The sequence below is a fragment of the Agelaius tricolor genome, unplaced genomic scaffold (genome assembly GCF_023055355.1).
Source record: "Agelaius tricolor isolate 1412-34295 unplaced genomic scaffold, bAgeTri1.0.p SCAF_11, whole genome shotgun sequence".
NCBI classification, from domain to species: Eukaryota; Metazoa; Chordata; class Aves; order Passeriformes; family Icteridae; genus Agelaius; species Agelaius tricolor.
Window position 1 is genome coordinate 16,165,449 of NW_027269271.1, and position 17,223 is coordinate 16,182,671.

Here is a 17,223-nt window from a genome sequence, read left to right on the forward strand (position 1 = left end):
ACTGAAGGCATACAGTGGACAGCCACAGATCCATGTTAGTATTCTTGCTAAAAACATGAAAAGTCAGATTTTTTTTTTCTCAAAAGTATTCTGCACAGATCTACGACTAAACAGCCTGATGGGAAAAACATGCAAAATGAAGTTGTTCCCTTTGTAAGCTTAGAGGTGGCTCTGCTGCTTTGTGGGGAGGTGGTTTTTGTTTTTGTTTGTTTGCTTTTAGAAAACAGATCATATTTTGAGATCAGCTAGTTCTCAGAAACAGCCCAGGAAACAGGTTTGTCTTTCCTTAAGATTATCAGTGTTGAAAAGCTAAAGTCCCTCACCCCAGCAAACATAAAGTTATGTTGTTCAGATCAGAATAGCTATTGTATTCCTTTTCATGAATAGTCAATTCTAGTGCTCAGCATGAGGTACAGACCTTTCGTTGGCTTTTATTTTTTTGACCTCTTATGGTATATTCATACCCTCCTATGCTTGCATGCTCAGAGACATGGGACATCCTTAAAACAGAAGGAACTGGAAAGAAAGACACCACAGTACCTCTGTGTGTGCTGTAATTCACTGCAAATGGGAATTCTAATGTACTTCTTGATACCAGAATTAAGAATCGCCACGAAAAAAAATATAATTTTGAAGTAGTACTCATTATCCTTGCCACAAGTAACACAGTCAAGTAGTTTAGCAGAGTCTTTCTTGGCATGAGACAAAAGAAAAAATCCAAACTAAAAACCTACTTTTAAAGGTAATTGACAACTCAGGTAACGACTATGTAAGATGAAGTTGCAGAATGTTTTGAATGTAATTTTTTAAAAAAAGCAAAGCTTCTAAAACCCATACTTGGTTTTGTTTTACTTTTTATTATTTAAATACACCATACTAGAGCAAATGTCTCTGAAAATATCACAAATAAAAGATTTTTCTTCATTCAGCAAATTAGAAGTAGGTGAAAATTTCTACACAGTAGCTGCTATGAGCTTGACTTTTTTTTTTCTTTTTTTTCTTTTTTTTTTTTGCCATGGGAAGTAGCAACATTAGGACAAAAACACTTACATGCATACATACATTGTATTTTACAGAGATACAATAAAAGTGTTTGTGATAGAATATCACAAAAGCCACATCTTTATCTCATGTTCAGTTTGATTGAAACACATTTCCTTACAACACTTAAATATACAAAGAGCAAATAGAATGTTGTTAAGGTAAAACACAGGGTACAAACTGGCCAGTGCCCTGCTAATTGTTAATGAGGGTAGAAAGCAGATTTCAATGTTTCTTTTAATTAGCTTCATTAGTCATCTTCCCCACCCGCCCCCCCCCCAAGATGTCCTCCGGTGGATCTTTTTTCATTTTCTCTACAGTCTCCCATTAGCCCAGGTTCATGGAGTCCTTAATGTTCATATTCAGTCATTTTAATACACCAATAAATGTGGGAAGGGCAATCAAGAATAAAGAAGGTGCAATGGTATGGAGCTGGCATTGATGCTAGCTACAAAGGTGACTTGTCTACTTGGAGACATGGGATCCATCTGTGATGAACAAAATTTGAGATGAAGGCACGCATTCTGCATTACTCTGACCTTTTAGCAGACCTGTAAGAAATAAAAATGGGTATCTTAGCTAAATTTGAGATAGGAAACTACAACATGACTGCTTTTGTTTTTCCCTATTCACTAATCTCTTTTTTATTAGACTACTTGCTAACTGTGACTTAAGGCTTTCTACGCTGCCCATTCATACTGCTAACGTTTCAACTTTAAACAGCAAAAAGCAAACATTTTTCACAGTTTCACTACTAAAGAAAGCAGAAATGAAAAAAAGACTACAACAAGAAATGTGTACTTTCTGTTAACAAATCATACAGTGAATAAGGTGGTTTTTCTGGGCCCCGTTTGAAAGGGAAGAACCATTATGCCAGGCCTTTGAAGAAGCAAGTAATATGATCTTGTAATTGGAAGAAATAGTGTGTAAAGCAAATATGAAGTACAGCCAATATCCTCCCAAGGCAACTTTGGTTAATATGCTGCATTGCACAAGAGCTAAATATAGATATTTCAGGATTCCCCCCTCCCATTTAAATTCCTCATCTGGTACGTTAGTTAATGTTACATAAACATTTTAATATATGAAGTCAAACATGTGCTTTCATACTGGTGTTAATGAATTGTGATAATTAAAAGTGTCTAACTCAATAAAAATCTAAACTTTCGTGGATAAAATAGGAATGATCATCCATAGTCTTCAAATACAATCTGTTTGCAATTACCAAAATGAAATAATATATATTAGATTTTTATGGCTTTTAAATGACATTTTGCGCTTCCCAGGAAGTTCTTTTCTCACCCTTTCTCTAAGTTACTAAAAGCCTGAGGTCTATTAGTAACTGCAACCCCCCACTTTCAAGCTAATTAAAGTAGTAGAAGCTTGGAGGTTTAATTCCCCAGAGCCAAAGCTCAGTGTGAGAAAGGTAATTTGTCTGTCCAGAACAAAGATTAGGGAGCAGCCAGCAAGCATATTTAATAAATGAGCATCAAATATCTTCTACTATGGACACAGACAACACCAATTATGTAACTACAAGGGAATTGCTGAGTGATATGTAAACTAGAAGATTTTTAAGATCTTCTCTAAGAGACGTAATGTAACTCATACTTTATTTAAAAGCATAGAAGCTGAAGACAAACATTTGTTACAAACACTGCCAACCAGTGGGAAATGTACACTTTCAGTAGGTGGTAATACTGTTGCAAACAAGAAATACTACAGGAATACTACCAGTACAAAAAAAGCAGAGAGAATTCTTGACAATACAGCCCCTTCAAGTGAAATGGCACACAGGACATTACAAACTAAGTCTGCACTCAGCAGGCAGCAGTACTGAGTTCAGAGAAAACAGGGTTTTTTAAACTACAGGGCAAGTGATGGGAACTTATAATTTACATGTGTGAATTGCCTCAGGGAGGCAAAAGGCAGGAATGGCGAATGGCAAACAGCCCTGCGTTTGTCTCCTTAAAAAAAAACCCCAAGTTTTTAAACCAAGTTAGGCCATGCAACCCTTCCTGCCTGCACTGGTCACCTGTAAACTGCAGCAAGACGAGTAAGTTCATCACTGTCACCTTCAATGCATAACAAAAATGTGTTTTAATGCTGGGAGTATCTCAATCTCCTTGGTTAAATTAAAAAAAAACAAACCTGTGCATATTATGCTATCTCTGTAATCTCTAGTGATAGAATAACATGGAAAATGATTGATCTGTAATGCTTAATAAAAAGTATCTGTTACAGCCAACTGTGTTACAGTGGAAGAATATTTTTAATTAGTGTCCCTAAAACATGCAGCTTCCTGTAAAACATCTCTGATGTTAAAATCTTTAGACTATTAAAAAAGAAAAATATAAAACTATTAAAAAATATAAAATATAAAAAAATATATTATAAAATAGAACTCTCTTAGCAACTGCCCCTGCAGCTTCCAAAATTCCAGAAACCTGACAAATACACAAATTATCAATTTGTCTCTTTAACTGTGTTTGTTTTCTGGAGTTATGGTGCTCTGCAATTCCTTTTGAAAAACCGTAGGAGAAGTCAGAACAATTTCTAGAGATATTCTATTATAAAGGAAAAACCCTCAAGCTCGTGTCCCCTCAGCCTTCTCCCCAGCAGCTGCTCGTGTGCCTCAGCTGTGGCTGCAGCAATGCCACTGCCAGGCAGAGACAGGGGCTGACAAAAACCTGCCCTCACCACTCTGCATTTAGCCCCCACCAGGTACCTGCAGCCACGAGCTCTGCAACCCCAGTCCCTTTTACTTCTCTTTGCCATGTTCTATGTTCCTCATCATGTCTGCTGCTTTTATTGCAGCTAAATCATTTTTATGTTTTGCTAAGGCAGAGAAAGAAACTGATAAAACTAAATGACAATTTAGACACCTATTTGAAGTTACATTAAACTTTACATTCGTAGAAGACAAGTGGATAAACCACTCTCAGAATGGTAAACCTTTTACTGCAGTGTATAAAGATGAATGGTTTTACCTATATTTTGAAATGGGATACCTATAAATATTCATTTAACAGAATCACTGCTAGCCAGTCTATATTACAGATTTGTTTCATTAAAATTCACAACAGTATAAATCTATGAATCTTTAACTGTATTTGTACTTCCTTGAGAAGAGGCTGCACATTCTCTTCCAATCTTAATTATCTTTGTTCTGCCTAACTATGTAGCATTTTTGTACTCAATTCTCTCATCACCTCGATTGACAAATTAAGTAAATAAAAAAGGTCCATGCTTTATTTTGATGTAATTACATTCACTGTATAAGACTTAAAAGAATACTTAAAATTAATCAGTAAATTTATGCACAGAAAAAAAAAAAGGCAAACACAGATATTGAAATGTAGCAACACAACCAAAAACAAAAAGTAAAATAAAGAACAGTTTCTGTTTTCTCGGACATATTTCTCCATGGACTAAAAGCACTCCAAAATACACTGCACACTACAGAAAAGATCAGCCTAGCATTTGTCCCAGATTTTTTTTAATCTTTCGAATTCCTACTTGCAGATAAATGTTATTTTTTGTGATCCTTACAGACATTAATGAAGTTCCTATTGTAAATCTATAAAGAATTACCAACTGAAGTGTGCACTTTTTGTTTCATTGCAATAACTCAGTGCTGTGTGATTGCCTGGGTTAATGATGAAAAAGTCAAATATACTATCAGAGCTGATGGAAAAATCTATCACCAATCTGAAATTAAAATTCATCTGTGGTCAATAAGATTTAATATCCATGCAAGTGGCGCTGTAAAGAGTAAATGAATCAATGTCATCAATACATAATCAGTATGAAATATGATGTGAATAAAATTATGTGCAAGAGTCATACATCCACTCTTTTCTGGACCAGGGTGGAATGAACAGTCTCTTAACTCAAGGTTGACAGTAATTGTTACAAATTAGGCACAGCAGTTATCAAAATGCACTCACTTGCATAGCTTTAGGACTGATTAAGAAGATTAAAATACATCTAAAACTATCTAGTTTCAGAGTTACAAGACAACTGTTGATCAGAATTTTTTTTTCTTCTTCTTCACTCTACGACCTGTGCAATCATCATTTACTCATTTAGCTAGAAACCAAAACTATCAACCACAGAGATACACAACCTCTAGCTGAGATATTAGTGTTACGGAACAGTAAGTAAATAGCACTTTGGTTTTAAAATCTGAGTTATGACATGCAAAACAGGCAAGCAAATACTTCTGCAAGAGTACCCCAGCATCCTTCCTCAACTAAAATCTTAATATTAAAATAAAATACATTAGCTTAGTCCAGGAACTTTCTCTTCACAAGGCATTTATTTCCATATTAAAGGATCTAATTTTCTTCCCTCAGAAACCTGCTCTCTTGTAGCATTTAATTTCAGGATTATAAAATAAAATACTACTTCTCTTTCTTAAAAGTCTGTATTAATATATGCTCTCCATTTTGCTTTGTACATAAGGAGTTCAACACCTGAACAGACGCACGTGCCCAAACCAAAATGAACTGACTCACCCTGTATGTCATATTTAAAAGGTTACTATTTTCTCCCCCAAACCCTGTGCCTAAATAACTTAAGGTAAGTTCAGCTACTTAAAGGTCTCTTTGCAGGGGCAGGGAATGTCCACTATTAGTATGAAAAGAAATTGATCTTCATTTAGCTCTAAGAAAGCTTATTAGTAATTGTGGAGTATTCACCTTCTGGTCTGGCAGTAGTGGATTACTCTGAAGTGAATTCAAATGGCCATTGATGAGAGCTGTAGGTCTATCATGTTCACAAAATAAACTGCCATTGATGTAGTGAAACCGATCTCCGGGGACCAGGCGATTCCGGCAGGTAGAGCATGTAAAACACTGGGAAAAGAGAGACAGCAAGTGAAACTACAGCACAAATTAAGTATGCTGCAGGTTTGAAAATTACACTTCAGAGACTGCAAGTGCAGTTGAGATATGGAGCTGCTTGGTTTCTAGTATCTCCAAATATGGCATTAGTCTTACCTGTTGGGACTATGCAGTACATAACTCAAGCAGAGTTTTAGCGATTACGAGGGAACAAAGCTACGCACTAAGCAAAGCTTTATAATGGATACTCCTTCTTGTAGTTATTATTTTGCATTTCATTCATAAGCAGATGCAGGTTATACACTAAAGGGGCATGGCAACACTAATCAACTGCTAAAAACGAAAGTACACAGAAAAAAACCCTCACCTTAAGATGATAGACATTGCCCTGTGCCCTCATGACCAGCTCACTAGCAGGAATGGACTGTCCACAGGCACTGCAAGCACCACTATTTCCAAATAACCTGAAACAGAGGTGATGATCATGAATAATTTAATACACAGAAGGCTCTAGGCATTTTTGCACATCACTGCCACGGTTTATTACACAACTATTTTAGACTTCTGACCCCCATCTTCCAACTTGCTTATGTTTCATAATATGAAAAAAGTTTATTTTTGTGTAACAACTGGTAGCTTCACCTTACCTTGGATGTGGTTACACAGGATTTAATCAGAAATATTGACTTACACCTCTAGAAACACAAACAATTCTGTACTACACACATTTTATCAGATTACTGGGTTCATCATAAAAAAAAAAGATACAATTCATGACTGGAGTTTAAATGCATTGTGTCCTTGAAATTATATGAAGAACTCTTTTGTACTTTAATCATATCTTGAGATATGAGTCATCAAAAGGGTTAAGAGGATTTGATTGTATATCTAAGAAGACATCATGCTCAGTGTATTGAAACTCCAGTAAACCTCCATCAGTGCAGAGTTTCCATTAGAAACTCTCTGCTATCCAGGTTGATATATAATGTGTATGGGTTAACCTTTTCAATCATGGTGTCAACACTTTAGATTTGCCTCTGCTCATCTCTTTCATCCTAACCTTCTCTCTCTCTTGATAATGAAATGCTTGCTCCAACTTCCCTCTATCTGCTCCTGAGTCCACAATTTAGATTACTTCATCTCTGCTAGCAACAAACTGAATGAAATTTCGATTTGAGCAGAAAGTAATTTACCGGGATCTGGACCCATTTGTCATCATATCTCTCTGGGTGTTTGCTGTATCACTGCAGTTTTCCTATGCAATCAAATGAGACCACAACATCTGCCATTGGGGGGGGGCACACGCAGTGGGGGGAGGGGGAATAGGCAGAAGAGTGGTGAAGAAAAATATATACATAATTCTTCAAATCCATTTAAAGGCACAATGCATCGATTCAAAATATAATACAGTAATGATTATTGAGTTCTACTTTTACAGGCTGCCTTAGCTAGAATTAGAAAAACCTTTATTTGCTTTTGCGCGAGTCTCTAATAGACACAAATATTTATAAAGACTACCACAATTCATTTTGCAGTAAAAAAGGAAATTGAACTAGCTGGCAGGGTCACAGACCCACTTTTCTGTACGATGTAAAACACAGCAATAGGATTTACAAATTAGCGTATTGGTGTCATAATAAATATTAATATTTGCATCTCCTTCCTGTCCAAATAAAGTCATAAAATTCTGTTTGTGTCAACCTAGGACACACATTACAACAGAATACCCGTAATCTGAATGATTGCGGTGTGCCTCTGTATAAAAATAATTGCTTTGAATTTTCAGAATCTGAGCTTGCAGAGGAGGCTTGTCATGTTCAAACTACTAATTTGCTGTCGCCACTTTATTGAAAATAGCCTGTAAGTTGTTATTAAATGTATCGACTGAACGACAGAGAGAGTAGTAAAACTGCCCCTTAAGATGGCTTTTAATAGGAAGCTGAGAAACAAATTTTGCAGCAGCATCGATTTGAAGAGTTCAATCAAAACTCCATTTCAAAACTAATTAGTCTGAGATCCACGACACATTGACACGTTCTTGCAGAATCACAGCGGTTACAAAGGGAAAGCTGAACTAATACATTGTCAGGACCTCCCCGCCAAAGGGACTAAACTGTCTGGAAACTAAAGGTCCATTATTAGGGCATCTTCCAAACCAGGACCAGTTCAGAACAGTTCCATGATACACCCAGATTAGTTCCAAAGCATTGCAATATGCATTTTCCTTCCTTCATCCTTACTAGGAATGAAGTTGGCACTAGAGATTGCACGGGAAAGGGCTGTGAGAGGAGGCAGAAAGGCACTGCTACACTTTCCAGAGCAAAGATCCAACAATCCAGAGTAAGGAGGTGGCAGCAAGGGCATTGCTGGGTAGAAGGGCAAAGATGGACAGATGTGTCAGTTGTCCATCTGAACGTGATGAGCTGTCTCCTACAACCCCCCTCTTCCCCCTGTACAATTGCACCACCCAACTGAAAACACAGCTTTCAGAATGCTGATCTCATTGCACTGCTTGTCTTCATTAAGCATTCGTTATACTATTCTCTCTGAACTAGAGTGGTCCCGCACCTTGAATGTCTGTGAATTCTAATAAATGGAGTCAAACTAATCCCGAGGCTTTCCACACATTTTAAGTTTTCCCCAGGCATGTTCCCAGAACAACTCTACTCTGGGAAGCCACTTCAGCTGAATCTTCTGCTAAAATTCCTAAAAATTACTTACAAACTCAGAACGACTTTCCACTGCTTATTATTATTTACCAACAAAATTAAACTTATTTTTCCATCTCTACTGTTATGAATGGTTTTGTTCTGTAATGCCATTAACAGAAAGAAGTTTTATCTTTTAAAAAAATGTTTTTGCTTCTTACCAGCAAAGGAAGTCTTCCACATTAACTATTCTTTACTGAAAAAGTTGTTTTGCATGGTTTCTGGGAAGCTGGAGAGCTAATTATCTAACCAGGGGGACTGTCCAGGACAGTATTTGATTTAAAAGGCTTGAGGCTTTAGGTGCTCAATTAAGTAGCTATCGGTCTCAGACTGGACTTTAATGGGCTCTTTTCTCTTTAACTGCAGCAATGGGTAGAGATACCCCAGGTCAGGCTAATTAAAGCCAGGGGACTCTTTAATTGTGATGACAGAATTGGTTTCAGTTTCCTCTTTGGGTCCTCAGTCCAAGAAGGTCATTAATATTTCAACATTTGGGCAATGCAATCAATCACAAACATCAAGAGGTTCCCTTTATGGACAAGGCAGCTCTTCTACACTTAGCAGCATTTTACTGAGCCACCTTAAATTAACTACTGTGTGGTTCCAACACAGCATTCCCCACAGTTCCAAATGCTTCTGGTTTTTTTTTTGCTGGTGGGGTTTTTTCGGAACTTTCTGTAGGAGAGTAGAAATGAAAGCAGCAAGAAATCTTCTCAACCCAGTTTCCCATCTTGCTGCTCAAAATTCAGCATCAGCAGAAACACGTCTCTAGCAACTTGTACTAACAAAGTAAGGTTCCACTGCTTTCCAAAATCGTGGAGACAGATTTAAGCACTCTTGATTCTTGCACGACATGGTGCACATTTGTGTCTACATGCATATATCCAAGCCCTAGCAAAGAGAAATGCACATCCAGACCTACTGATCCAGAAGGAATCAGTGTTTTTGTACATTCCCCACATTTAATCTACATTCTGCACCAGCTATATTAAATGTAACAAAGAAAGGCAACACAGAAATTATGCCTGAAGCCAAGTCCATTAAAGGTACTTCAGAATAACTAGAGACCAAGCACCTTAAAAGCACCAGAAGCTATTGATACTTAAAAGGGGGGCTGTGCATAATGGCAAGTGCTGCATTAGAGAAGAGGAAGAAAAAAAAAAGGGAAAAAAAAAAAACCAGCCAAATTACGCTTGGTTAATTCAGAGTAACAGATCTGCCCCCAAGTGAATTGGAGGCCTTGAATTAATTCTGTTATGACAAATCAAGATAAACGTTCCCCCTAAATTGCATGCGATTTAATTAATTTTTGAGATCCTGTTTTTTTCTTTTTTTCCTAGCTAATAGTTCACATGCTCCTGTGCTGTCATTGTGCTTGAGTGGGCAGACTTCAAAGTGATATTAAATAACCAACTATTAGATTTACCTAGCACGTCCTATTGGAAAAGTGCCATTTAATTACCTAGCCTGTTCAATTAAAGGGACAGCATTCCCTGAATATAGCAGCTTGCCGCTGATTACCAGGGAAATGAACTGGCTGCCCGGCGGCCCCCTCCCCGGAGCGGCCTCGCTGCGGCGCGCCCGGCTCCGGCCGCCCCCGCCCCCGGGGCTGCGCCCCCGCCGCGCTGCGCGGAGCAGCCGCCCGGGGAGGGGCGCCGGGCGCTGCCCCTTTAAAAGGCGCCCGGGCAATCTTCCCCTCTCCCCCTTCCCCACCACTCCCTGCTCTCTCTTAGAGGCCAATTTTGTTAATTAAATGTTTTGTTTGCGACGCGGCTCTCATTCATTTCGGACACGTCATTCCGAGCAGATCTAAGCCAGCGACCAGATCTCATTAGATAAAACCCATCAGAACTAAGAGAAAATGGAGGAGACACTAATTAAAGCTTTTAATTGTGCGGATTCGCTGCCACGCTGCTGCTTTATCTGGCATCTCAAGGTTGGGAGGGCTGCGCTCCACTCCTCTCCCTGAGCGCGTTGCTCGCCGTGGGGAGGGAAGGGAATGGACCGAGGTTTTCACCTCCCTCTTTTCCCAGGAACCTTGGCCTTCAATGAAAGCTGCAGCTGTAGCTCTACGGCCAATTTGTTTTCGGATTTTGGGGGGAGGGAGAGGGAGGGAAAGGGGAGTGTTGTGTTGTTTAAGCAACAACAAAAAAACCCCACATACAGCTAAAAAGCTCATTAATAAATGGCCCTGCGGTCCTGGCCCGAAGGAGTCAAGTCCCTTTCACCTGGCGCCTGCCGGGCCAATCAATCCTCTTTCCCATTTTGCCAGTCATGTCCAGCGTGCCCCCATCTCCGGCTGAGAGCTGCGCTGTGGCTCTTGCCTGGGAAGAGAACGCGCCACCACAAAAGCCCGCCGGAAAACTCAGAGGGGAGAAGGATGGCAGAGGGGAACCAGAGAGACTCGCTGTCAGTGGCACTGCCTCCACAACCAAATGGAACCTGAGGGCTTCGCTCATGCCAGCGTGACCCACGAGCAAGCCCGCAAAGTCCATTTCCAGCGGGAAAGCTCCAAGTTAACTCAGCCCTGGCAGCGCCAGGCCATCCTACCCCACCTTGAGTGTACAGTGTCCAGTTCAAGTTTCAGCAAGCATCTGTCAGAGTTATTTTTGCAAGTCAAATTACACAGATCTAAGGAGAAGTCAGGCGACAGGACAAGGAGATCAACTGAAACCCCTCATCTGATAAAGCATCCTATTCATAATTGCCTACATTAAAATAAACGAGTATTAATTTTTGGCAACACAAAACCAGAGGACTGTGATAAGCTTGCCTGAACTTGCCTCTGGGACACAGTGGACGCATCTTCTCTTTTTAATTAGTAGCAATCAGACACGAGGGTTTGTTTGATGGTGTTGGTCGAGTGATGAATCTGTACTTATTCAGTGCATCTTAACAGTAGTGTCAATTTTTCCACTTCAAACAAGATTCCTTCCCTTACACTGTTCTGCTCTATTTAATTACTATTCTGCCAGACTTAGGCTTGTTGCTTAGGACGACGACCAAAAAGCACCACTGTGCACCCACAATGTGCTGATTTTTTAGCATTTCTCTCTAAAAATACCTCTGAAACTAGCAAAGCTAAGGCTTCGATTGCTCAGACATAGCACAGGACCTGTTCCATGTACTTCACTACACAAAGCCACGGCCATGTACCAGGTCAGAGACTGCACTATCATAGTAACTAAATCCTAACTCCATCCTCTTAACTACAGAGGTCCCTGTGCTCAATCCGCATCTTCTCAAACCCAAGTTTTACAACATAACCAAACTTGTAACATTTGATGGCTGCTTTTGGTAGGTTTTTTTTTTTTTTCTTCAGAAAGGAAAAAAAAGTGGCGCTTTTTGGCCATCAGAAAGAAAGGAAGTCCAGGGTTAACTCTTGACATTTACTATTAATGAGGAGCCAGAAGCATTTAAACAGAACACAATTTGTTTTAACTAAGCATTTCTGTGATGCCGGGAAGGTATGGGGCTTTTTTGTTGTTTTTTTTAATTACTGAATGTTGAAACAGAACACCTCCTTGAAGCATTCATGTGCATCAGTCTATCAAACCATTTACTCAAATTAAATGTGTAATCCTTCAAAATGCCTCCTTTTAAATTAATGAGTTTAAGTAGCTTGAGTTCACCTGAAAAGATCGTACGGGCACCTGACCTCATGAATTCTATTAATTATATTGGAAACTTGTTGGAAGGGATACTCTGCATAATCTTACTGTACCCCAACAGATGTGAGATTAGTGAGGCTTAGTTCCCCCTACCCAAATCTGTGGCATTTAAAGCAAACAGCTTCAAAAGAGGAAGAGATAAGAAATAAAGGGCAAGAGCGTATACCTCCTCTGCTATCTCCTGCATTGTCTACGCTCGAAGTTAAGAGAAATATCAGTTCAAAGGTTCTCTGTAACAATGCTGAGACAAACATCATACTACTGGTTTTTTGCTATAAGTAGAATCCATGGCCCTCCAACTGATGGTTAATCAGTTCTTTCACAAGGAGAACAGAGAATGAGTCATTCTGTTTCCACTCAAAGGAGTTTAAAGGTGCTTATGTAAATATCATAATTAATCAGATACTAAAGGCAGGCATTTCATTATTTAGCACCTCTGCCACAGCCTTATTTAAGCCCTACGATTTTAACATTTACTGTTCAGATATGCACACTTCTCCTTCAACACTACAACAAAGCAGATTAATTTAGCCTCTCTGATTGCTGTTTATTTTTAGTTAGGACTTGTTTTGTGCTGACAAACCACTTTAAAGTTACAGTCGTCGTTCAGCCCCCCCAACTCTTTCCTCCACTTGGCAGTCGCAACTCGCCCTGGGCTAGGCGCTAACATCCGCACCCGCACGTCTCTCCCTCCTAAGGAAGGAGCCATCCTGAGCCAGCCCACCCCTCTGCCCTGCAGACACCCACCACGAGAAATAAAGGGGGGGGGGGGCGGCGGGAGGGGGAAGAGAAAAATGGAAAAAAAGGCAGCAGAAAAGGGGGAAAGCTGTCCTCACCAGCCTGGCCGTCGCCTCACCTGATGTAGTCGTTTCTGCAGAGAATCATCCCGCTCTTGGTGTAGCAGGAGGTGCCGATGTCCCCCAGCTGGGCCTGGCAGCAGGAGCACTTGAGGCAGCGGCTGTGCCAGTAGCTGTCCATGGCGTAGAGCAGGAAGCGGTCGGCGATCTTCCCCCCGCAGCCGGCGCACCTCTTCCAGGAGAGGGAGCCCGCCGTGACCGGGGGCGGCTGCGCGCTGCCGCCGGGGTTCACCATGGCCTGCGCGGAGAGAGGGGCGGGGGCGGGTCAGCGCCGGGACAGAACGGGCCGGGCCGGGCGCAGCGCGGAGCCAGCGCCGCTCCGGGCCCCGCGGGGAGCGGCGGCCGGGCCGGGCCGCGGGGCGGGGGCGCGGCCGCGCAGCTGGCGGGAGCGGCGGGCGCGGGGGGCAGAGCGAGCGCAACCCGCCGCCCCCCCGCCCCGGGCCTGTGCAGCTGCAGCTCACAAGTCAGGAACAGTCCCGGGGTTTGTTTTGCTTATGAAAAAAAGTGTGTGAAGAGTGGAGGGGGAAAAAAAAAAGTTGTGAAACTGGTTTTTCAGTCTAGGAGAGGCTCCGCAGGCTCGGGGCGGTAACGAGGGGCTCCGGACCGGCCCTCGAGGCCTTGGGATTTTATTTTCTGTAGTTTTATTTTGGAGAACTAAAAACACCCCGAGAAAACACTCCAGATTGAGAACACTGGCCCGAATAATAGATCATTGAACTTCAGGACGCCTGTTAACTTCCTACACAAACATACTCAACTTTTGTCTCGCTAATCTGCCCTTGATCAGCAGTTTAAATGCTAAAGCTTTGTTACCAAAAAAAAAAAGGAAAAAAAGAGAAAAAAGTTTACCGACCCTAAGAAAGCAGTAGAGTAATGAAGTGAATCGCTCCGGCTGCGGTTGCTCTGGCCGCCCCCGAAACTGCTACTAAGGGCATTTTTCACTTTCTAATAAATGCTTTATGCAAGCAGGACAACCGAGAGATAATATAGGAATCAATTCATAAAGCTTACTCTAAACCGATTAATTTGTTGCCTTCAATCCAGGGTCCAATAAACTCCCGGTGTTCCTCCAGTCACTTATACTATAAAAAGATCAAGTTATTTACTGCCAATTAAGCAGCATGTTTTGTCTTTGTCCTTTGTAAGCCGTATGTGCTCATGCCGAGGCATCTGGCTATCTGCTAAGGACCTTCAGACTGATACGTCCAGAGCAGCGAGGACGAACTTTTCCTGACACTGGCCCAACTCGGCTGCAGGAGGAGAACTGAGGCCGATTTAAACACACATTTCCTCAGAAAGAGTACCTGGAGGTATGTCCAGTGACCGCACAATAAACCAGGAGAACTGCACCAATTAAGCTGTAACAAAAACCCCGAGACTTTGGAAAGAAAACCACTCTAAAAGCCATTAGCATTGCATTTATCCGAACGCATCGTGTACCTTTATGTAAATTGATTTCTGATGCATTTGTTCAAGGAATTGCCTTTTGTTACAGTTTCCAGCTACAGCCTAATGAATCTGCATTTCCTGCTCCGAGTCTTAAAACCGTTTTCCTATGCTTTAAATCACTTCGGATTTCTTAAAAGAAAGAAAAAGGCTCCATGCCACCACCTTAACCTGTCTTTGTCGAAGACAAATATGTATAAATATAAAATGGGAAACGTTACACTGAGAAAACCATCCAGTAACCCCATTAAGCTAAAGCTCTTAAGGACAAGCAATACCTTAATGCTGATTAAATCTAAAAAGATGAATCAAGAGGACTGACCAGAAAGTGACTCCCTTGATAACTAAGGACGGGCCCTCATCAAGTTTCATTTAGAGTTGGGGGGGGGGGAAGCTTTTAACTTAAATAGGCTTACTCTAGTAATTACAGAGCCAAGCAATTTTGGTCCTGGGATAGGAGTCAGTGAAATAGAAAGCAGAGCTAGAAGCTAGAGGCAAAATACCCCCCTTTTAACAGCGTCTCTGGTGCTTTTTTAATGGAGACCAAGGGAGGGACAAGCGGAGAGCTGGAAATTTGTAGTACAAAAATGGATGCTTAATTCATGTCTTGGTTTTAATTAGGTGATTCACCGATTTTCTCCTGGATTGAAACAAAAGACTGTGTGTGGGGCAGGAAGGGAACCGGAGAGGAGAGAAATAGAGAGCTCACTTTGATCTTTTTTGCCACTGTTTCAGAACAGTGTTTACTACAGGGGAAGCGGGTGCCCCAGCCTCCCCCCACGCACCCCCCCGTCCCCTCCATTCACAGCCGAGGCAGGCAGAGCCCTTTCCCGGCGGCAGCTGGGAAGGGGGGTAAGGGAAGGCGCTCCAGCGGCGGCCGCCGCCAGGCTTTGTACGGGAGGCCGCGACAATGCCCGGGGTCCGCGGCTCCGCGCCCCTCCACCCGGCGGGCAGCGGGACGGCGGCGGCGGGCGGGCACCGCGCACACGAACGCTGCGAGACACGGGGGAGCGACCGGCACTTCTTACCTGCTTCCCCTCTATATTGCAAAAGGCCGGGGAGCGCCGCTCGGGGTGCCTGAGGAGATCTTCTTGCAAAGAAATAAGCACAGCGCTCGCCCTCTCGCCGGCTGGAGGGAGCCCCCCGCCCGGCAAGGGGCAGCCCAGGCTGGAAAAATATAGGTATTGCTATGAGAGGCGTCTGCCCGGATCCTTCCTCCAGCTCCCGCTTCCCGGGAGGGGAGCTGCAGAGCTCGGTCCCCGCCGCTGAGCCGCACACGCAGGGCGCCGCCGCCGCTCGATGCTGCAATCGCCGGGCAAGTTTGGCAATGTGGCTTCACTTTGTGCCGCTTCCCCCCCGCTCCCCCACCTCCGCCCCCTCTCCGGGCTGCGGCGGCTCCCGAGCCTCCCGCGGCGCGGAGTCGGCCGGCCGCGGCCCGCCGGAGCGCCTCGGCGGAGCGGGCGGGAGCGGCGAGTTTGAGCGGGGCCGGGCGCGGAGCTGCTGCCGGGATCCTGCGGCGGCGGCGGGGCGCGGGGGGCGGCCCTTGTGCCCGTCTAAGCGTGAGGCTGCAAGTGCGTGTGTGCCCGCACGGTGCGCGTGTGCCCGCTGCCCTCACACATGTGTTACTGACAGAGCAGAATCCCAACTACACTCCGGCTCGGCGCCCTCGTCAGCCCGCCGCAGCCAATCCGCCCCCGGCTTGTTCAGGCGGAATAATAAAACCTGCCAATCCCCGGGAAGACAAAGGAATGAGTGAGAGGGGAGGAAAAAAAAAAAAAAAGAAAAAAAAAAAAAAGAGAGAGGGAGGAAGGGAGGGGGCGAGGAGGAGGAGGAGGGGAATGGAGAGGAAGGAGGGAGTCAGGTGGGCAGCGCCAGCCGCGCCGGCCGCCCGGGCGCTGAGGGGAGGCGCGCGACCGTGAGGGCACCGTCCGTCTCGCCTGGCCCCGCCCGCCAGCTCCCGGCCACCAGTTGAGAAACTTGGCGGCGAGGGGTCATCCCGCTGTCCCCGAGGGCAGGCCCGCTCCGCCCGGGGAGCGATGTCCGTCGGAGCCCTCCCCGGCCGCTGGGCGCTTCCCCCGCCACCGCGGCCCTGCCGTGCTGGGGGAGGTGCCGAGGGGAGGCGCGGCCACAGCAGCCGCTGCTTGCCGCCTTCGTGGCGCCCCCCGCTGCCGCGTCCGGCCCCGGTGCCCGCACCCCGTCCTGGGATCCCGCGCTGGGCCCGGGAGTAGGAGGCGGCGGGCCGTGCCCGGCTCGCCCTGCGAGCGCAGGTGCCGTGTCCAGCCGCCCCTGCCACACGTTCCCCGCGGGAGCTGCGCTGCGGGACTCAGGCGGGCACGGCCCGCGGTGGCCGCCCCAGTGGAGGTTTCGGTGGGTTAAGCAGCCGCAGTTGGCGGCGCCGCTCCTCAGCAGAGCAGGCAGCTGCATTTCTGAGAGAGAAGCCCGGGGATGACGGCAAATCGGAAGAAGTAATGTTCAGTGGGAACGCTTAAAACTATGAAAAACCCCGTACGTATTAACTGCACGCCTGCGAGGCCTAAGTGCAGCACACAGGATAAGCACAGCCGCGAATCGCTGGAACACACCCACCCCCGGAATAACACAGAGCTCCTGGATGCGGGTGCTGTCCGCGGCGCAGCTCCGCGCCCGGCGATGC

General features: G+C 44.1%; 1 protein-coding gene across 1 annotated transcript; it reads right to left on the reverse strand.

Annotated features, from left to right (window-relative positions):
* Window positions 1–837: 837 nt before the first annotated feature.
* LMO4 (LIM domain only 4) lies at window positions 838–15,835 on the reverse strand. The gene is made up of 5 exons (XM_071436342.1): window positions 15,599–15,835; window positions 13,124–13,362; window positions 6,256–6,352; window positions 5,745–5,900; window positions 838–1,592 (listed from the first exon to the last, which is right to left on the reverse strand). Exons 2-5 carry the CDS (start codon window positions 13,357–13,359, stop codon window positions 1,584–1,586), a joined length of 498 nt encoding a protein of 165 aa, XP_071292443.1. The 5' UTR covers window positions 13,360–13,362; window positions 15,599–15,835; the 3' UTR covers window positions 838–1,583.
* Between the last annotated feature and the right edge of the window lie 1,388 nt (window positions 15,836–17,223).

Bases quoted from the DNA above. Each gene is read 5' to 3' on its own strand.
- LMO4 (XM_071436342.1), bottom strand. From the start codon at position 13,359: ATGGTGAACCCCGGCGGCAGCGCGCAGCCGCCCCCGGTCACGGCGGGC. The intron at 6,353-13,123 runs GTGAGGCGACGG...CCTCTGTTTCAG, and splicing joins TGCAGAAACGACTACATCAG to GTTATTTGGAAATAGTGGTG. The intron at 5,901-6,255 runs GTGAGGGTTTTT...CTCTTTTCCCAG, and splicing joins GCAATGTCTATCATCTTAAG to TGTTTTACATGCTCTACCTG.